The sequence below is a fragment of the Labrus bergylta genome, chromosome 5 (genome assembly GCF_963930695.1).
Source record: "Labrus bergylta chromosome 5, fLabBer1.1, whole genome shotgun sequence".
Lineage (NCBI taxonomy): Eukaryota > Metazoa > Chordata > Actinopteri > Labriformes > Labridae > Labrus > Labrus bergylta.
The window spans coordinates 11564286-11585643 of record NC_089199.1 but is presented as its reverse complement, the minus strand read 5'-3'; the positions used below and the strand labels follow the sequence as shown (position 1 = coordinate 11585643).

The following is a 21358-nucleotide window of genomic DNA, read 5'->3' as shown; positions in this document are numbered from 1 at the left end:
AGGATTTTGTCCCTAACCCTAAAATTCCTGACCCTGAACCTTAGCCAAGCCTTTTTTCTTTGGTTGTGGGAAAAATTTAGAGGAGAGGAGAAAAAAAAGGATATGAAGTATGTGCAAACACTTTCACCAAATTCACCAAGCAACAACTGTGAGAACATTGTGGTCTTTGTTTGCAGGGACGAGGGCATGCATGGAACTTTAGAACTGCACAGAAAGTCACAGCTGCCTCTGTCATCACAGCAGGTTTTAATGCAGCTGCAGCATTTCTGTCTGTAACCAAAGCTGAAACCAGGCCTCCACTGTCTCACAGCTCCCTGTCAGAGGACCCTCACGTCCCACAGGACACAGTTACCCCACTCACTGTGACCCCCAGTGACCCCTGTCTGTCAGGGGCTCAATGCTCTGATGGGGAAAGCTGGAGAGGGCAGCTCCAATATATGATACCCTCTAGACGTGAGGTACTGAGGATTTTGGCCTTAAAGGAGGCAGCAGAATTATTTCACATCATATCCTCACAGCTTTGACCTAAAATGTGACCAATAGAGTTGCTTGGCTTTTAAATCTTTCGTGTAGCCAAGCTCTGTTTTTGTTATAAAGCTTGACTCATACAGCATAAAGAACCCAGTATGACCTCACAAACCTGGTAACCTCAAACGTTCGGTTGGATTTGATCCTAAAAGGAGTCTGTCAAAGGAGAATAATCTCCTGTGCTTTTTCTTTAAAATATGGCAGCTTTGAGTTCACTTAATTTGTGCAAACACAGAAGCAGACGTAGACGTGTTTGTGCTTTACCTGCACCGAGGTGCCCTGAGGATTACACTGAGCTATAGCTAAAGACTTGGTTTATATGCTTGAGATTGACAGTTTGCTGTTGCCTCTTGTCCTGAGAGCACTCATTCATGACTTTAATGCTCTCCAGCCAGAGAGGAAGGGTGTAAATTTACAAAGGAGCATACAGATTTACCCCCAAAGTAGGCAGACTTTAATAATAAATGTATATACAGTAAGAGTCTGTCAGGCTGTATAAAGAGCGTTACTCAGGTACTGAATTTCAGTGTGGGTGCACAGAGCTGTTACTCACTTTGAAATGCGGGGGCGGGCTTGGCTGGGACATCACAAAGTACTGAACAGCCAGGGTGAAGTAAGCCGTGCGGTAGGAGGTGATCTTCTGGTGACCCTGCACCAGTTTGTACAGCTCCAGGCACATCAGACCCGCCACTGCAGCGGTGGTGGTAGCTATGGCCGGGATGATCCTTCCAGCAATGCGCTTACTCTTTTGGAGGAGACACAGGAGAGTTCACTAAGTTCATGTTTTAAATGTTCAGCAGGTCATCTTTACTTAGATAACAACTCAGTTTTACAGATTTATTTGACTTCATTTCTTTGTTCAGTTACTTTAGATCGAAATCATTTAGTTGTGTAAGAAGTATTAAAATCTACTTAAATACACTCTGTGCATTGCCTCTGTGAACTGCACATCAGCACCTGTGTCCGATTGGACTTGGAGCTGTTTCTTGGCACGTACTGCCGTTCTTTCCACCTGTCTAGATCCTTGCTTTTGTTGTGCTTACTCTCAGATGTACGGCTCTTTAGACATTATTTCCACAGTCTCCCAGTTTGGGATCAATAAAGTAATTCTATTCTATTCTATTCTATCATCATCTGCTAAATTAAACTGTAGAATTGTGGATCATATACCGAGTCATTCTACAACGTACAAAAAACTGCATTACAAGAAAGAGCCCTGCATTCAAAATGATACGAAAGTTGTTCATTTAAGGATGAGGCAAATCTCAAATATGTATTTATATCATTAAAGCAAATTCAAGCAATTGTATATTGTTGCTTGTCCTGGTGATGCAGATTAAAATGTATTTACAATTGAATTTATTGTGCATTTAGGGCAACTAATTTCAAAGCTGCACTGAAAAGTGACTTTGAATTCTAAGCTTTTACAAACCAAATGTGTCTCCAGGCTTTAACAAATGATGCAATGCTATGGATCAAGTAACCTAAAAAAGTATTAAAAATATGGTTTATCTGCTTCAATAAAATAAATTTCATACACAATGCATCAGCAATCAATGCATCCAATAAAATGGTACTGACAGGGTTATTCTGAAGAACACTCATTTTCAATGCTTCATGTATATTTTGCTGCAGATATTTTTGTTGTGCTCGAGTCAAACTTTGAATATGGAAATTTGACTTGCTTAACAGAATCTATAGAGTACTGGTTTTCGGTATAGTTTGGTTTACAGGATACCGGCACTGACATATAATATAATATTGCATTTATATATTTTGAAGTGAAGACAAAGTGTGCTTAACACATTGGAGAAAAACCTTTATATTAAGATAGATGACAAGAAAAGTAAGGCTTTTCCCAAACAACAAGAAACATGTTGAAATCTGTCTAATTCCACAAGAGTAACCCTCTTTTGTCTCCCCTCATTCAGCAGCACCCACCCCTTCCCCCTCCTCCTCCATCTGTCTTGGCTGTGTGTGTGTGTGTGTGTGTGTGTGTGTGTGTGTGTGTGTGTGTGTGTGTGTGTGTGTGTGTGTGTGTGTCTGCAGCAGCAACGTGGCTCAGGTGTCACCTCCCAGGCGACAGGTAAAGTGCTGTGATTAGTTCTGCCCCGGGAACAAAAGGAGAGGAGGCTGCTTCTGTGGCTGTAGGGCAGGTGTGTGCAGCACCAACTAAAAACATGACCCCAAGGGAGGGGGGAGCAGTCTGCAAGGTTTTCTAATGTGTACCACAGCTCCATCCCTCTGATATTTCCCTGCTTATTTTTTATATTTATTGCTTAATGTATCTGATAATTGTCTCTTTATCTCATAACCTGTCCCCTAAACTATAACTGGCCACTCACTGCACAACATATCTGAACGGCCTGTAGAGAATTTTCGCTTGGCAGTTCATGGGTGTATAGTTTACTTACTACTAGTCAATAGTTGTAAATATATAGCATATTATTTCTATCTTTTCTTATTTTATTTGCACTCATATGCATGCTCTTCTTCTTGACTTTTTACTGCTGCATCACTTGAATTTTCCCACTGGGGATCAGTAAAGGATTATATTTTCTTATCTTAATTTCATATCCCATGAAGAGATTTGATTAGATGATGCACATATTTAAAAAAGGCTGACCTCAAGCCGATCTGCTGCAGGGATGTCGTAGTTCTCTGCTCTCAGGTTAGACGCTGCAACGATGTAGTCCATGTGGAAGTTACTGTCATTATCCTGTGCAGGAAAAATGGATGCAAAACAGAGTTTAGAATTCAATTCTATGATCAAACCTTGATGCACAATATTCTCTGAGGGCTCTTTCGGTGTCACATCATTCGTGCTCATGACTTGGTCAACCCATCAGAATGTGCTGGAAATCAAATTCCTGTTGTGATTGTCGCGGGCCGTGAGGTCATGCCTGTGCGGCTCTACAAAGGCTAGACAGGCGACTGTCACTCAGCAATGCCTTTAGGGGGTGTGAGGAAGCTCCAAGCAAGCAACCTGATGCACCTAAAAACCTCCTACACACATTCCATCCATCTGCAGCCTGACCTGTGCATGAAGGGATGGAAATAAAGAGCAGGGGCTGCAGGGTACTTTAGGGATGTCATTCTTTTTTTGAAATGTCATTTGATATATGCCTAACTTACCTCATACACCTTCATTACTGAGTCATTGAATGGTTCTACAGAATCTCATTCAGGCTGCAAATTCTTCTTACAGTCACCTCTGCAGCTACAGCAACAGCATCCTGTCTGAACTGCCTATTACTCTTTGTTCAGTCTGCGGCATGTCTGAAGTAAAGATTCTGTCACTGTGACACAAGGAGGTTTGATTTCATCTCCACACTCATTAAGATACAGAAAAGACTTACAAAGGCAAGAATTTTAATGACTCCGTTACTATGTAAAATTTTCCAAGGAACTCACAGATCTCACTGGAGGGCCAATAGGTCAACAGGTAAATTGGAAGTCAGAAGAGAAGGAAGAATTTCCCTTTGGGAGATAATTGGATGGGACAAAATATGTATATTTGGGGAAAGACATCCATAATTAAAATGTTTCATAGAAACTGAAATCTGTATATTCTTGCTGACACCTATTGATTATGTATCTGTTTTATTGTTCTTTGAAATTCAGTTTTATTTTTTTGTTTTTTGCTGTTTTTTTATCCACCTGATTTTTGCTTGGATTTCTTTCCAGATTCTTTCAATTTTTTCAATTTCTGTAGAAGCTTATATCAGACGAATTATACACTACTACAACCAACATACATGCACAGCCTTGCTCCTTTATTCTAAAAAAGGTTTCCATGAAGGACAGTTGAAGCTTAGACACAGGGGAGCACTGCTGAATGCAAGCTTGTCTATCGCCCTTTACTCAGAAAGAATGATTGGCTCTACATACCTATTAAATCAATGACCCTATGGACTAGGTTTTACTCTGTTGATGCATCATCTTCTGGTCTCATTATCGTGCATTTTGTAGCCTTATAGAACAACCTTATAAGCTGGCCAGTAGCATGTTTGGTGTACACTCATTGATAACTTCCCAAAAAAAGATAGCCTTGGCTGCTCTGCATGTAGACACAGACACTTTAAGATGTCAACTGAGTGTTAAACCTGGTTTAATGTGCAGACAGAAAACGATTATTTGTTGAGAGGTTGTGTTAAATAGTGAAGGAGAGACAGTGACAGTGGCAAGGTGTAAAAACAATGCTCTAATATAGAGGGGTGAAATACAAGCCAGGCTAAGTGTGCCACTTCAAAGACACAGTTGACACCCTGTGGACAGTATGTCTCTGTCTCAAGTTGTTAAATTCACTGCTTTTCACCAAAATGTGCTAATGCCCTCTTACAAAGACCCAAATGGGACTAATTCTGTTCCACATGAGCTAGCTGACTAAATGTGTTCTTACTGCTTGGATGTTAACTTCTGAAATATTACTTGTTTTAGTTCCAAGATGTTACAGCAGCAAACACCGAATAAAAGCAAGCTCTGTTCTACCAATGTTTTCAGAAGAAGCACAGATTCGGGTCACTGAGGACCCAAAGATTAGGGGGGGGGGGGGGGGGGGGGGCATCTATAGATTTAAGAGAAGCTCCCTGCTAACGCTCAGCCGCCAGTCTGTCTGTGGATTCTGCAGAGTATGCAGCAGAGATGTCACTCAGTCCTGCCCTACCTTCTCAAAGTCCATGGGGAACATCTGCATGGCTGATCTTTTGAGAGCCAGTGAGGCCAACTTTTCCTTTAACTCCTCAAGTCGGGCTTTTTCTGGTGCAGAGTGGGGAGAGAGAGAGAGAGAGAGAGAGAGAGAGAGAGTAAAACAAAGCAAGCTAGGCAGAGAGTGAAGAAGTATGATGTAGAAAATAACTGACCAGCATCATCCCTGTCCTTTTCTTTGTCCTCTTCCATCTCTTTGTCAGTGAGATGAATCTTGACGGAGGACTTCGGAGTGAAAGTTGGTACAGAGACTTTCTCTAAGATGTTTCTGATGGATGCTGAGTCTCTTGTTCCGGTGATTCCGTAGATCTGACCATACAGGTTAGCTGTTGCTACAACATAATCCATACAGGAAGGCTGGAAACACAGAATGAAAATATAACTTTTTATTATGATCCTTAGGGTTATTTTTGAACACTGGAAACAATATCTTTATAGATATTAAATATGGACCAACCTAAATGATATTGTGTCATTGTAAGATCTCCTGTATTTTCCCCTTTGTATTTTCATACTAGTGATTGAAAAATATGAAAGCATGTGTGTTCCTTTTTTAATGTAAGGACAGATCTGGGTACTTATAGAAGTCGTGCCTAAGGAAGGAAAAACTGTTGTGGGAATATTGTAAAATTAATAAATTGGGACCAAACGATATTAAGAGTGAACTAAGGCTAAATGACTAAAAGAAGATTCTTCTTCCTCTATCACTTTGTTCTCACTCTCACACATACAAAGACATTCACCGTATCTTAAAGCAGTCACTGCTGCAGCCACAGTAGCAACCCACATAATAAACAGTTTGACTTTTTCACTGTGCACAATGTATTGTGTCAGAATTGCAGGCATTACTTAAGCAGTAATTACCCTTAAACTTAAATTAGCGGACTTATCAGAGGTCTTTAGAAAGTTTGTGGTCAAAAATGACATTCAAAAAGATACACACAAAAACACAACTCTCATATAGGCAGCAGAAAGAGAAGTGAATGGAGCTTATCTACTGTTTATGAGGACAAACAAACATGTTATGTAAGTTATTTTGAGAATAAAAGGGGTTCTGAAAACAGGCCAAAAATATGAAAGCTCATACGACCAAAGCAAAAGAAACTGATTTCAACACCACACAGGTACAATAGTAAAACTACTCTGTATTCTCCTTTTCACTTGACCTTTCTAGTGCAAACTGGCACTGACTGTCGTTTGAGATCTTGTTATACATTGGAGTACATTGTCTGACAAAGTTGGAAGCTTGTAAGAGATAAGATGACAACAACACAGAAAAATGGAAAGGCAACAAGAAACTTTAAAGTCAGCATATGAGGGTTAAATAAGGGCTGCATCTGTTAATTACATCTTACATTACGCAGCATGAGGGATTTTTTTTAGAAATCAACTTTGTTATCAGTGATGTTAACATGTGTGGAGGTCAGATTATTATCTGCTTTTCATTGTCTATCTTCAGGTGAAATGACATTCACAGCTCAGATAAGAATGCAGTATACAGTCAGAGAGAGGAAGAGCACAGTGTCAGCAGCAGATAAAGAAGGAATGTGAGGGGTCATCAACAAGTACTGGGGCATCTTTCTGTCATTCCTGTCCACTGCTTTAGGATGCAGATGTTAGAATTACACCTGAATCAGGCAGGGGACCAGACGCTACTCACACTGTCCGGGTCAAAGGCCAGCGGGCGAGGGCACCTCTTGGATCCAGACCAGAAGGGTAGACCAGTAGCTGTCATCTAAAGAGAGCACATCATAATAATCAGCAGTTGGAAACGTTTATTTTCTTCAAAGAAAATTACTAAAAATTGACCTTACTCCATAAAACATTTCATATTAATGTTTTTGATGAACATCACTAAGTCCTTCATTTAGGTGACACAGCAGGAGACCCCCAACCTTCCCAGACACAGCCACGCTAATATTGTTATCAGCTCTCTGCTGACAACACAATTTGTAAGTCTGATAAAGGAACAAAGGGGCTGAGACCTTTGATGTCGCCAAATGGTCCAAATGCTGCGAAAGAAGGTCTCCCACTGCTGGTGCCACTATTCCCTGCAGCCCCAAAGGCATCAACAACATTTGACTTTTTCCCACATAGTTTTCTTAATGATTTGGGGCAGAAATGTGGCATCAAAAAATACTTTCATCTGCCCCTGAGATTAAGAATCTGTGTTCTTATAGATTAAAGCCCTATGATAGAAAAAAGGGACAAAAGAATCTTAAAATGAATACTTTTATTTGATTAATCTTGTATCTCCATTTGTTTCAGTGTACTTTTCTTATTTTTTAATAAACTTAAACTATGAGCTATGTAAGGTGAAGATGTTTTTGTTTCCAATCCATTTATTGTTCCAGGGTGTCAAAGTTTGAAAAAACACACACACACACACACACACACACACACCCCCCACCCCCACACACACACACACACACACACACACACACACACACACACACACACACACACACACACCAAGCAAAGTGACTGTTATGTCAATTATGTGGTGATCTGTTATTCTGGTGTACCCATACTCTGTGACACGGTTTGTGACCGTTAACTGACTTTAGCCTGCATATCAAAATTCCACAGAAAGTTTGTGGTTGAAAGTGACCCTCTAAGTGGACAATAAAAAAACCAAACGCTCGCATAGACGTTTGGAACAAAGAGAAGAAAAAGGAGAAGCTAAGAAATGTCACTGCCACAGTTTCTCTACGGCCTACAAGGCTAAACAAACATGTTATGTAACATTTTGGATTTATTTACAACTGCTACTAATTATAAAAGTATTTTCATGTTTTTTCTCAGAAACTAAACAGGGGAGGCAGAGCCCCAACCTTAAATATTTAAGCAGACAGAAAATGAAGACAGCCATTCTTTGTGAGAGGAATTTCAACAGGAACTTTAAATGATGTCAGGAACATCCAGTTGCTGCACTGGGAATGGCGTTAGTGAGGGTCCGTTTGGGTTGAATCTGATCCCTGCACATCCCCCCCCCCCCCCCCCCCCCCCCCCCAGGTGTGACAGCAACATGTGACATCATTCTGGCTGCATGCCTCACCAGATTACAAACCCTCAGAGCCGCTCAGAGATATTTATCAGCAAAGATTTCAGCGGGTCAGATTTCAAACAAAGCTAAACGTGGTCTTTAAGCCCTGGGGAGATATGATGCATTACTCCATGAAGTAAAGTGGGAAAATTAGACACTCCCTCACTGATATTCCTTTTGTGCTAATGCCACAGTGCAGCATTTAAGTGATTGGTAAGCAATGACCTTACATAAACAACAGTGCCCCCCTATGTCTTTAAAGATAAACTACAACTTTAAGTTATTTAGCTTTACGGGCGAGTTGAATCAATTTTACCTGATCAGCAGGGAAACAGTGAAGAAGCTGGCGTATGTCATTTTTGAAAAGGGTCTCCCATTGGCAGCGTGCCCAGCTCACACAGTCTTCCCAGTTCATTGGACGTTGTCCTCCAGCTGTAATGACCTCAAGGCTGCTCCAGACCCCCCCAAGGACCTCCAGGGCCTCACAGTCTCCACGGCCAAGAGTCCTCTCAACAAACCCAGCATCTCTGTCAGAAACATTAAAGTGGTTATATACAGAACATAAACAAGGTGATAATCAGAACAAGAAGAAGATTTACTTTATTGATCCCCACAAGGGGAAATTCTGTTTTTACACTGATTCTGTTTTTTTGAATCATGCAACAAACACATAGTCTGAAATATACACATAAACAAACAGGATCCTATGGACATGCACTAATGGAGAGATGTCAGAGTGACGGAGCTGCCCACAGCAGGCGCTCCTGAGCTGGTGGAGGGGGGTTTGGTGCCTTGCTCAAGGGCACTTCAGCAGTGCTCAGGAAGTGATCTGGCACCTCTCCAGCTACCAGACCAACTTCCAGATTAGGTCCGCACCATGACTTGAACCGGCATCCCTCCGGTTCACAACCCAAGTCCCTACAAACTGAGCTACTGACGCTCCCCAGTGGATTTAGAAAAAGACAAGGCAGGCTAAGTATCATTTTAAAATCTTATTGTCTAACTTTCAAAACAGAAGTTTTAACTATCACCTTTTTTGCTACAGTGGAATTTTGTGGAGGAAAAAAAAAATGGTCCTGGAAAGTGACACAAGATCAAGTCATCATGGAAACATATTTGGATGTATCAAGCACAGAGGAGCATGACTAAACAGATCTTTGTAAATTAGGGAGTAGTCTTGTTGGTGACTCAGAGGGAATGGTTAGGACGCTTGGCTGTGTACTAACAGGAAATGAAGTGTTTAGTAAGCTTGGAGTATGCTGGTCAGTGCAACGCTCTACCAAACATCTGAAAAGTGATTGCACCGTTATCATTTGCCAGCTCATCCAACATATCCATGCACTCTGGAAAAACTCTGACTCTGCATTACTTTCATTAAAAAAAAAAACAGGAATCTTTTGAGTCATAGTTGTGCAAAGGGCGGTACAGTTGGGAGCATAGCATAACAAGTGTTCCCCTTACTTTCCACAGCCTTATTAACCAACACTTAACAATTCTTTGACTGTAGTTTCGCTGAAGTGCCTCATCAAAGTTTCCAGGAGGGTTTGATATTAGTGCACTACAAAGAGAACTCTGATGTGTATGTAATTCTCATGAACATAGATTATTCATAGATGTTTGCACAGTGTAATGTAAGAAACGGTTCAAGCTGTGTGGCATGATTTTTGCTCTAAAATTACTTAACAATGTAAAGTGATAACGTGACATCCCACATAAACAAACAGAGGAACATCTGAAAACATGGCCCGATTAGGGGGGCTCAGAGGCTCAAAGCGCAGACAAGGTCTGTGCCTGCGGGCTCAAATCTGTCACTGACATACTGTTACATTATAATTAGTTCAAAGCTTTGTAATAAACATAGCTTTTTTAGTCTCATGACATTGTTTGCAGTGTTGCTATACCTCAAAGGGAGAGATTCAAAAGAGAATTCAAATGAATGTGCCATAATAGTCTCTGACAAAGCCCTTGATATGTTAGTTATCACTGTTTTTTCCTTTCAGATGATGTTTCTTAAGCAGACAGGCCCTAATTAGTTAAGACACTTTATATTTTATTTGTAGAAAATACAGCTGTTGTAAATACATCTCAGAGTACAGCCTTGGCAAGAGAGAGACTGTTTATGAAATTTTTACAAGGGTTTACTGCTTAAAGCCAACCACATGTTTTCCTGTTTAAAAAACGAAATAATGAGCCTGAGCCACTTCATTAACTTTTGTAGGTTTGCTGGAATGCTTTGTACGACAGCAGAATAGCTCTGTAAAATGAGAAATAGTGGTCATTAAGTGCCAGCAGACTGGTAGCACGATGTTGGATGTAGTTTCTCACGATTTGCAACAGACCCCACTTCTTGTGGAAAACGATCAATCATATGATGGTGACATTATATCTCACCCCAGGAAAAGATTCACATTTTCTGGTGTGTGTTTGAAAAGACCTTCAAACTGGTCCCTGGCCCACTGAAATGAGAGTAGAGCTCAATTAGTGCAAAGCCCCCACCAACCACAATCAGTAATAGAATGACTTAACGAAGGGTTAAACTGAGTGACACGGAAAACAAACAAAATCTTGTATACTCTATTACTATCTTGTATTACCAGACTTAATCAGAGGTTCATAGTACCTGCAGGGTGTGTTCAATGCGATGAGGGAAGTTCTTGAGAGTGCACAGTGGGATGGAGTTTTCAGAATTAGAAGTAGCCGGCCCGTAAGACTCCGTCAGGTTGGGCACGACCACCAGAGTATGACCCTGACTTCCCAGAGTTCCTCCCTCCAGCAGTGGTTTATGGTGCTGAACGCAGCGTTCATCTAGATAGACCCCTGGGCAGAAAAAAAAAGGGTTTAACACTTAAGAGGCTTTGGTGTAATCACTATGGTAAAGTGAACTGCATTTTATGTGACAAAGAGAATGTCCTCACTAGCTTCCAAATTATCAAGGGCTGCTGCCACTCCATCAAGACCCATGAAGAAGTTGTAATCATACACTCCTTCACTATCGGCGTCCAGACGATTCTGGTGCGCAGTGATTTTCACCTGCGGGTTCATCTCTCGCACTGCTTTGGCTGCAACCTCTGATTTTGGTTTCTGTTTGAAGGTTAAGTATGTCAATTTTCATTTTTTTCTGAGTGATAAAAATGATGGAAAAGACAGGTTGAGTGGAAATTAATGAAATCAATAATCAGATTTGTTATCATATCTTTCTAGGAAAATTGTTCCTTAAAAATTATTCAAATATAGAGAAGAGACTTAATGCATACTCTACTGTTAATGCACTATACTCTGACTGTTTCCCTGACACACAGTAGAATCAGCACATTCCTCTTAAAAATCTTGGTTGTCAACATACTGCAGTCAATTATGTTGCATGAGATGTTTAGACACTGGTAGGAGATCAACTCTCTGGTATTCTCCTAAAGTCAACTGCATAAGAGCTGTAAAGGAACATGGCTGCTGTGTGTAATCTGAGCTAGCTACCTCACACTGACACAATACCTTCACCCCCACGTGTCCCATTAGTGAAGCCCTCTGACCCTTCCACTTAACCAGGGCAAACAAGAATCAGCGAGCTCTGATGGCAGGTGAGAGAGGAGGTGGTGATATACTGCCCTGTGTGTTTTTCTCACCCCGATATCCTGAGACCTGAAGAGGAACTGTCGGTTCAAATTGGATCTTTCAATGAAGTCCATGTCTGTTACAGTGATGTGTCCTTCTTCTCCTGCACCCAGACCAATGAGGGCAAAGTTTTTAAGGAGCTCACAGCCAATAGCACCTGCTCCAACCTTTGAAAATAACAACAGAGAGAGTGTGAGGTGAGACTAAAGTGCATAATAGCTAACGCAATGCAAGTGATTATGATCAAATTAAATCTACATTTTGAAGGCTAAATAAACGTATGCAATGTAGCAGAATATATTTTATCTATCGGTGTGCATTCCTTGTTTCCCATCCCGACACTTTGCTTGCAGCTTTAGGATGTGTTAAAAGAAACAAATGCCTACAATCTCTCTCACACCAGCAGCCAGTAAACAACAGTAAAAGTAACACTATCAAAGGAAACAGAGAAAGGGCTTGGCGCTGCTGAACGACCTATGTTCACCAATAGGTCAAAGCTGGCAGGAAATGCGGCCTGGAATCGCAGCCGTTTCCTGCATGTGCCATCATCAACACCAGACATGAGCAAAGAAAAACACACACCATGCATTCCAGTGCAGGGTGTGTGTGCCCCCTGCTGGACACAAATCAAACCTGCCCTCACCAGGAAGTACTTCTGCCTCTCAAGCTTCTCCTGAAAGGCCGAGCCAAACACGGCAATCTGCCCGTCGTACCTCGTGCCTTTCTGCAAGAGAGGGAAAGGAAATTGTTGAAGGTGCGTCTAAGGCCTGTTGACTGTTACTGGTTGAAATATGTGAACTTAAATCAAGGAATGGATAAACATACTGCTGAAAAGGAGCACTCAGCCAGTTGGTCCTCCTCTTCAGGGAGGCACTCCAGAGCATCAAAATAAAACCACTGCTGGAGAGGCGTAAATTTCCTGCTACTTGCCTGCAGGAGCGTTATTGAAAGCACCGAGAAAGGTTCATTTAGTCAAATATACTCTTGTGTAAGAGCTTAGTCACATATTAGAAACATACACAAAGTAACAATAGTGGTGTTATACTCAACCCCTTTCCTCACCTTAATAACTTCATGAGCAGCAAGGCCTCCAATGAAAGCACAGACAGGAGCCAGGTCCCCCTGTGCTGTGTAGGACAAGTTTCTCACAGCCGCTTCATCCAGCTCCACCTGTGCCACTGTATTCAGCTCTCTCACTGTGGCAAGCAGGGCTTCTGCATCTGACTGCAAGTATCAAGTCCAGTTACTGTTTCTATGATCATACTGCAACACTATAGCATGGTTAACTAGTTTCATTGTCTTTATCCACGTATTATACTGCTTATTATGTGAACTGTATTGAATGACACCCTGTGACCTTCACAAACCTCAGATCGAGGACGAGGGAGTCTCTGTTCTGTGTTCACAAAGCTGTGCAGGGCTTGAAAAGCCAAGTGCAGGGTGTGGTGCCTGGAAACTTTCCCATAGTCATTCATGACCAGTAGCTCGTGGTCCAACAGTGCCTCGCTCAGGGGTTTCTGCAATTGAATTTGTAGTTATCGTGATCTTATGAAATAATAATAGTCAACATTTATATGGCACACTTCTTGTAACCCAGTGTTACAAATTGCTTTACAAAAACAACAATATAAACACATAGAGATCAGGTTGGGATTATTTTAAAGAGTTTTTTAAACATTGAACAGGTTCAGTACATTTTATGTCGGAGGGAGAGATGATACTCACAAAATGAAGCATACAAGGTAGTTTAAACTCAGTTACTACTCCACCCCGTTCATACTCAGAGAAGGCAGAGGTGTCACAGATGCTGAAGGAATATGGGCCTGGTGATAGAGACCACAATGGCATACCAATTGTGAAACAAAAATACATTCTTATGACAACTCTTAAAGTGTTCTGGATTGGGATGCTCCTTGGAATGATGAATACGTTAAGTGATAAATTAAGTGCTGGAGTGAGGCTCACGACTACACAGTTCCAAAACTAAACAGCCGAGGAAAGAAGCTGTAAAGATACACAGGAATCATGACACTAACCTCGGACTTTGATCTCCACAGGGCTCATGGAGTTGAGCTCTGTCATGCCTTGAACTCCAGAGAATATAACCTTCGAGCCATCAGACAATCCATGACTCTTGTCATCTGGGCAGAGCACCACACCGGGATTACCCTGAAACAGAGTCATACTGATTCTGTCAGATTTGAAAGAAATATTTTAGCAATAATATTCAAATAAGCTCTACAACCTGTCAAAGATAAGTGGATTAGGGGATCGTTTACAATTGAATCAAGAAAGGTGAGAGAGTCGTGTGGGCCATTTGAATGTTTTCCTGCATGAATACACCATATTTACACTTTCATAATCCCTGAGACATACAGTTTGAATCAAATATCTGTTGTTGTTAGCGTAACTCAGCACAAGTCTGAACAGGATGAGCAGGTTTTAAAAAAGGATAGCTACACATGTAAAATGAGCTTTAATAACACTAGAATCATAACACAAACTGGAGGTCATACCTGTGAGATACTTTGGATCATTGCTGTTATGGGCACTTCCCCATCCTTGTCCGTGACCTCAAAGTCCTCCCCAAAGTCACAGAATAACTGACTGCAAATGAAACATAAGATTGTCATTTAATTATCCATGTATGAACAAGTATGTTAAATCAACGTTGGACTGTTTCTGTGCCAACTTACCCACAGAGACCTTTAGTGTCTGCTACGATTAACTTGATTCGATGTAAATGACAAAGCTGACCAAAACGCTTCTGATCCTCCAGTGAGGACTCAGTCAGGACCACCACCTGAAAAAAGACAGTCCCACTCCTTATCAATATAAATTATGTGTTTTTCCTCTAAAAAACTCCACTTGGATTTTTGAGTTTCACATTTAGGTTCTTAAGCAAAGTAGGCATACCTGGAATTTCAGAAGGAAGTCCTCATCCAGCGGTCCAGTATGAGCGTTCACATACACATGTGGGTTTAAGGCAGACAGCTGTTGAAGGGAACATGTTGCACGGTTCTGACCAAGATCGGACTCCTTCAGGAAAAACTGTTTAAAAAAATTAAGTATCAGGTTGAACGATAAGAACAATCTGAACTCACGGCCCAGCTACTTGATTGTTCTGCTGCGTTTGACAGCATCACACGGGATTTTTCAGCAAATGTTTGTGTTTTCTGTCAATGCTGTAAATGTGAATGTTATATCAGCAGCTGTTTCCAAGGTCCGGAATTAAACATCAAAACCTCTAACTATCTTCTGAGATTTGTCAGCTGCCTAAGAATTCCTTTATGGAAAAATATTTGCTACATTTTAAAAGCATCAGGGGGATGTGGGTCCCAAAAAAAACAAAATAGAAAGTAAACTGACTTATTCAATCATGCCCAATATGGGCCCTTTTTTTTGTTTGTTTTACTTTTAACCAAAATTATTCACATTTAGGACACGTATTGTACCCTACTGCTTATTTAAAGGCTGAAATAAGGCAAGCAATAGTCAGAATACAACTTAGGATAATACTTATAAAGTTTGGCTGGCTGTTGTTGCTCTAACATGAAGTTGTTAAACCCCTGTAACGTATGTAAGTGACGAAATAAAGGCTATATTACTGCCAAAATATGACTTTATTGATTTATTTAAATTTTTACAGTAGTAGGCTACCTGGGAGGACAGGTCAGACCAAACCGTCTGACCCTCGTCCTGGATGGTGACAGACTTCACTCCGGACAAAATCACATTTTTTGCTATTTCCACTCCAAGACCGCGCATTCCCGCAATGAGGACGTCAGCTGTGCCCATCCGGCGCATGGCCTCGGGACCCAGAACATACCTGTAGGGTCGAACAACAAGATGATATGTGGGCCAGCAGCCAAACACAGGTAAATGACACCTTTTCAGTTTGTACAGGCAGTACTTACAGCTGTCTGGAGTACAATCCTTCATCTATATCATCAGTTCTGCCGGACATGTTTGGCGTTCAGTTAACTGACTCAATGCGCAGTTTAATGACGGATCAGCTGGATCAACCGGATTTATCAAACCAGGAACAGACGTGAAACTGGGTGTAACAAACCGTAATATGGTATCATACGTTTTTCACTTTCGTTTCAGGAGTGGGGTTACTGGAGTTTCAGAGGGGTCGTCATTTCCTGTTCAGGCCACTAGATGGCGACACAGGACAACAGTCTAGATTTAAAACGAAGCAGTTGTTAAAATCAACAATCAGTGCTGCTCACAACCAGTTTGAGATAAAAGTGTCCATATTGGAGTGACCATTATCTCGTTTTTTGTTTTTTTTTATTATTGTAGAAAGCTTTGCCAGGTCTTTTTGAACACAAGACGTGTTTAAAGTAGCCTATAACATCAGAGGTGTCAAAGATACACAATTTAGAAACCCACTTTTTAGGCCTATTATGATCTTGTGTAAAAAACGTATAGTCCTACATTTCTAAAAAATATACTCTGGCAATTATAACCTGAGCTACTTAGAGTATTGCAGAATGATATGTGCAGAGGATGTCATCGGGTAACTGTTTTCACAAATATCTGTTGAGTAAGGGGAGCTTTCTCTGGGGGTTTTCTTCATAGACAAACAAGGACAGACTTCTTAAAAGCTGGACTTCATAGTGGGAAAGTCAAGTCACAAACAAATAACTATTTTCATGAAATTACTTTTAAATGTCCTGAAAAAACAACAAGTATAGGGGACCTTTCAACAGTGACAAAAACTATGCTAAACCCCCCCTGCATTATTGCTTGACGTGTTTGCCATTCTTTTGGACAATCTCGGTCAGTGAATTGTGACCCATAACAACAACAATAAAAAAAATCTTCCATACGAAACCACAAAGCAAGGCAAGCTAAGGAGTGACCAGAAATGATTCATGGTTACGTATCAAGTTGAGGCAGTAAGAAGGCAAAAAAGATCACTAGTCTGTGAGACAACAATCAGATTCAGTATCCAGACATAGCTTGAAGTTACAGCTCTGCTTGACAAAACACAAAGCAAACAAGCTGTTAATTAGACTGGATAACTGAATAAATTAAAATGAATTTAATAGCTGGAGTAATGACTCTCCAACTATTTCTTGTTTGTCTTTTTTTCTGTCCTTCTGAAATATTTCTCCATTCTGTCAGATATATTTAAAGGCAACGCTCATCTAGCCATTTTAAAAACCATACCTTTTTGGCTAAATGTACTAGCATTGGCGTGCTAACTGCTTAGATTGTCATATATAGTAAACAAAAGCTCTCCAAATATGAGCATAAAGTTATTGTAAGCTAAATGCTGTGTTTGCTTTACCTGAATCCTACAATGAGGGACGGTTCTTTCCTCACTGTCCTCTCTCAGGTGAAAAAGATGAAACAACAAAAAGATGTGTGCAAGTTTCTCAATCAGCAACAAAAATCACTTGCCTACAATTACTGTAAACACATCCTCCTGATTTAGGCTACTGACCGATGACAAATATTACAATGGTCAGTAGGCCAGTCAATGTTTCACAGTGTTGACGGTTGATTCAATGATTTATTCGTCATCATTCATTATTGTTTGTAAAGACTCAGCCACTCAGCTCCTCACTTCAATGCATCACACTGCCACACACAAATTCTAATACCCTATACCTGAACATGAAAAAGTTACTACTTGACTTTCATCGTATCTCATTTCATTGTCTTTGTCTGCATTATTGTATCGTGTCTTTGCTAATGCTTTGTGTTGTTTTTTTGATTGTTTTTGTTTATTTGTTTTTGCTTTTGTTGTGCACATTTTATGGTTTCCTGCTGACATCATCACCATTTAAAAAAATAATAATAAAGATTGTGTACATAGCATAGACTTTAGACAATGTCTGCTGAATCTTGATAAAATAATTCCAAAAAAAAAAAATTGGAGCGAACTTAAGTCCAAGATGATTTTTCATTTTTAATTAAATATTGGTCCCTTGCTTACTTGCTTACTGTATTTAATAATCCCAATGAATGAAATATTTCATTGTTCTTATGCACAGAGACAAAACCTGTGCAAAGTGATCTTTTTTTGTTTTGCTCAATTTTTCTTTAAAACTATTTTTGGAAAAATAACATGAGACAGTAATACGGCCGACAACTTGGGAGATACTTGAGGCAACATGAAATGTTCCTTGTATGGACAAAATCTAAATATAAGGTGCATGGCCAAATTCCAGTGCATGTTTGTTTTGCCCCTGTCACTTGAGACATTCAGTGAATGGATGGATGTGAACTTTACTGGATGTGACGTCCTTAACTCTGGCAGTCTGTTTAATCTCTCCCACGACGCTCAGTGACAGCGGGTTAGCGCAAAACAAAACATCTTCTGTGAAATGCAACTTTTTGCTTCTACTGTGCCAATTAAAGTGGTAGTTGTAACCTGACTGACTCTGGATCTGTGTATGTAGGGGTATTGAACAGTCAAAGTGGGAAGATGACACTAAAGGTACATATCCCTTTCCAGGAATATGCTTTTATTACTGAACTTTTAGATCTTTAACTTTTTGATCTATAGCATGCTTCGTTGTTTTGAGCAAAACGTTTATTTTGCACATTTAGTGATGACAGAATCCACCTTGATAAGTCATGGCTTCACTGCCTATTTGAGTGATCTTAGGCTATATATTTTTTTTTATCTTGGATGTAAGTGATGTTGTTTTGGGTTGTTGTTTTTTTTGGTAGCCGTTTAAGGTCACGTTATGAACTTTACATGGGGTGGCCTGTGCTGAGGGTGAACGCATTCTTGTCATATCTTCCTGGCTGGAGTTGCCTATAGTTGAAGATAAACTTAATTCCTCATCTGAAAGTAATGCGATTCTGGCAGAAATCCATCAGGCGTAGAAAGAACAGGTCTGTTTTCACACTGACTATGAGAAAGTTTTCCCACTAGTTTAACACAGATACGCCAGAGAGTGGAAAAGAGTTACATATGAAGATATGAAATATATAGCCTATGACTAGTGGGGAAGACACGAGGAGGAGACTTTTGAAGTGGGCAGATTTCGCAATGTTTTATACTTCCTTGTTGCGGGCGAGGCTTGACAGGGCAGCAACAACTTGAGGAATATCAGAGTCAAGTACGTCACAGTGACGACAGCTGTTTCGGTCCAAGACTTTCAAAATAAATCTTAACATGATCGTTGAGTGAGCAAATAAAAGTCAGTGGAACAGTTTAATATCTAACAACTAGTAATCAGTTTGTTTAGTTGAATGTATTGCAATAGCTACTACCTTAATTGGCACTGCTATCGCTATTGCTAGTTTCAATTTGTTTTGCAAAATGTTAATAAAAATAAATCTAATTTATATAAATGAAGTCCTGTAATGATGAGTTATTGGGGGTGACTATTTGTATAGGGTAGCCAAGCACACGTGTTAATCTAAAGACATATTTGGGCCAAAATCAGAAGAAAACTTAGATATGGTTAATTCGGTGAACTCTAAGGTTTTGATTGTAATGTGAGATATTTGTTGAGATTTTTTTATTTGGAAACGTTGTCATCGGAAAAATAATTATGCCTACATATGCTAATTGTATAATGCAGATTATCTCTGCTGTTTATGGCATTATGGTCAAATTGTTTTATGGGGAAATAATGCATAAATGAATGAGCTATTGTAATCGGTTGCCATCATTATAATTTATTATATTAATAATCTTATTTACTATTTATCTATTTTCATCAAAGTTTAAATATTTTATTGGCGATAGAGTTCAAGTGAATATAATCAAATCAGCAGTTCATTGTCAGACTAAAATAATCGATATTATATTTGATGATGCATCAAGTATATCAAGTATCAAGTAGCTCAACCACCTTCAGCTCAACGCCAGCAAGACAAAGGAGATGGTGATTGACTTCCGCAGGAAGTCACCCCAGACTGACTCTGCTACAGACTTTTTATGACACTGTGGTGGCGTCTGCACTTTTCTATGCAGTGGTCTGCTGGGGAGGAGGGAGCACAGAGAGAGACAGAAAGAGACTGAACATACTGGTCAGGAGGGCCAGTTCTGTCTTGGACTGTCCTCTGGACTCTGTAGAGGAGGTGGGTGAGAGGATGATGTTAGTGAAGCTGACATCCATCATGGACAACCCCTCTCACCCCCTGCATGACACTGTGGGGGCCCTGAGCAGCTCCTTCAGCAGCAGACTGAGACACCCACCCTGCAAGACAGAACACAACTGCAGGTCGTTCATCCCATCTGCAGTCAGACTGTTTAATCGGACTCTTAAACAACATCACCACCTCATGCTACACACTGTGTGTGTTTTTTTTAAGAACAAGTTACTGTGTCATTTTACATTATTGTATTTTTATTTTATTTTTTATTTTTTATTTTTTATTTAAATTATGTAAATATGTTTGATCTGTTTTTAACTACTATTTTTTATTTTCAATAAGTATATTCCCGTCCCCTGTTTTTCTGGAGCTGCTGTAATGCACAAATTTCCCCCACGGGGATCAATAAAGTTTATCTTTATCTTTATCTTTATCTTTAAGTAGTCACTGAAAGTACTACAAAACCTTTCAAATCTTTCATCACACTCACACTGCCTTCAATCAACCAGCTCCTGTGAAGAACTCTGTTTGTTTCAAGTTTGGCGCCCTCTGTGGACAAAGGGGTACATTTTATCTGGGTTTTTTTTCCTATAGAGTATAGACTATAAACTGTTTTCTTATTTGTACACAGTGATGGCGTATTTTGTGGGTGGAGCCCAAGTGGTGGCAGAAAGTTGCTAGCTGTGTTGAATTACCTGATGACGCTGAACATCCTGCTCTGTTTGCGTCCCGTTTATAAGAATTCATCACTGCCCTCAGATACATTAATGTTATTGGAAAGAGTTGGTGGAGTCACAAAGTACATTTATTGGTGAAATTTTAAAACCAGCACAGTTGTCGTTATGAATTTAAGGAAATTAAGACTGCTTGTACTTACATACAGTCTGAAACAGACATGGGGTCTGAGGGACGTGTTAAAACAGCTTGAAAGTAGAGTGGAAGGATGTGCTCACTGTGTTAACGTGTGACACAATCTGTACTCTGTACTCATCATAACAGCGCGTTTTTACACGTTTTGTTCAACTTTACTATTGGACAACAATAGTAGCCTATTGGAAACAGACAGGAAGGTTTTCTTAATGAGTCCCCACTGTTTGCATTTGCCAGTTAAACTGTGACACTGGACATCATCGTATACCTGGTGGAGAAAACCCAAAGTCTAAAACTCTTGATGCATGCAATTTTGTAGTTTGTGTTCATGTCCAGGACATTAAAAGGCCTACTGACATTTCTGAGATGGTTTTGTGTATTAGGGGCCATCATACTGCCTAGCCAGCTACAAAGACATAAAATTGCCTACATCTGCATTTTGCATCCAAAAGTGTCAACAATGGTATTCCATATAATTCAGTGAGAATTGTAATCTGTTATAATCACCTTAAAGCTTTAAGTGTT

At 40.2% G+C, this 21358-nt stretch overlaps 1 protein-coding gene across 2 annotated transcripts in view; it reads right to left on the bottom strand.

Annotated features, from left to right (window-relative positions):
- uba7 (ubiquitin-like modifier activating enzyme 7) overlaps positions 1-15973 on the bottom strand; it is a 34306-nt gene extending 18333 nt beyond the window's left edge. For both annotated transcript variants that reach the window (XM_020628998.3, XM_020628999.3), the window contains exons 1-21: positions 15808-15973; positions 15551-15719; positions 14807-14941; positions 14587-14693; positions 14407-14497; positions 13927-14059; positions 13616-13713; positions 13258-13407; positions 12953-13114; positions 12716-12820; positions 12534-12614; positions 11902-12057; positions 11197-11362; positions 10902-11098; positions 10673-10737; positions 8598-8808; positions 6896-6970; positions 5391-5592; positions 5195-5286; positions 3155-3247; positions 1082-1273 (exon numbers count right to left, since the gene is read on the bottom strand). In XM_020628998.3, the coding sequence (XP_020484654.2) occupies positions 1082-1273; positions 3155-3247; positions 5195-5286; positions 5391-5592; positions 6896-6970; positions 8598-8808; positions 10673-10737; positions 10902-11098; positions 11197-11362; positions 11902-12057; positions 12534-12614; positions 12716-12820; positions 12953-13114; positions 13258-13407; positions 13616-13713; positions 13927-14059; positions 14407-14497; positions 14587-14693; positions 14807-14941; positions 15551-15719; positions 15808-15857 (2730 nt within the window). In that variant the 5' untranslated portion in view covers positions 15858-15973. The remainder of the gene's footprint in view (positions 1-1081; positions 1274-3154; positions 3248-5194; positions 5287-5390; positions 5593-6895; positions 6971-8597; positions 8809-10672; positions 10738-10901; positions 11099-11196; positions 11363-11901; positions 12058-12533; positions 12615-12715; positions 12821-12952; positions 13115-13257; positions 13408-13615; positions 13714-13926; positions 14060-14406; positions 14498-14586; positions 14694-14806; positions 14942-15550; positions 15720-15807) is intronic.
- Between the last annotated feature and the right edge of the window lie 5385 nt (positions 15974-21358).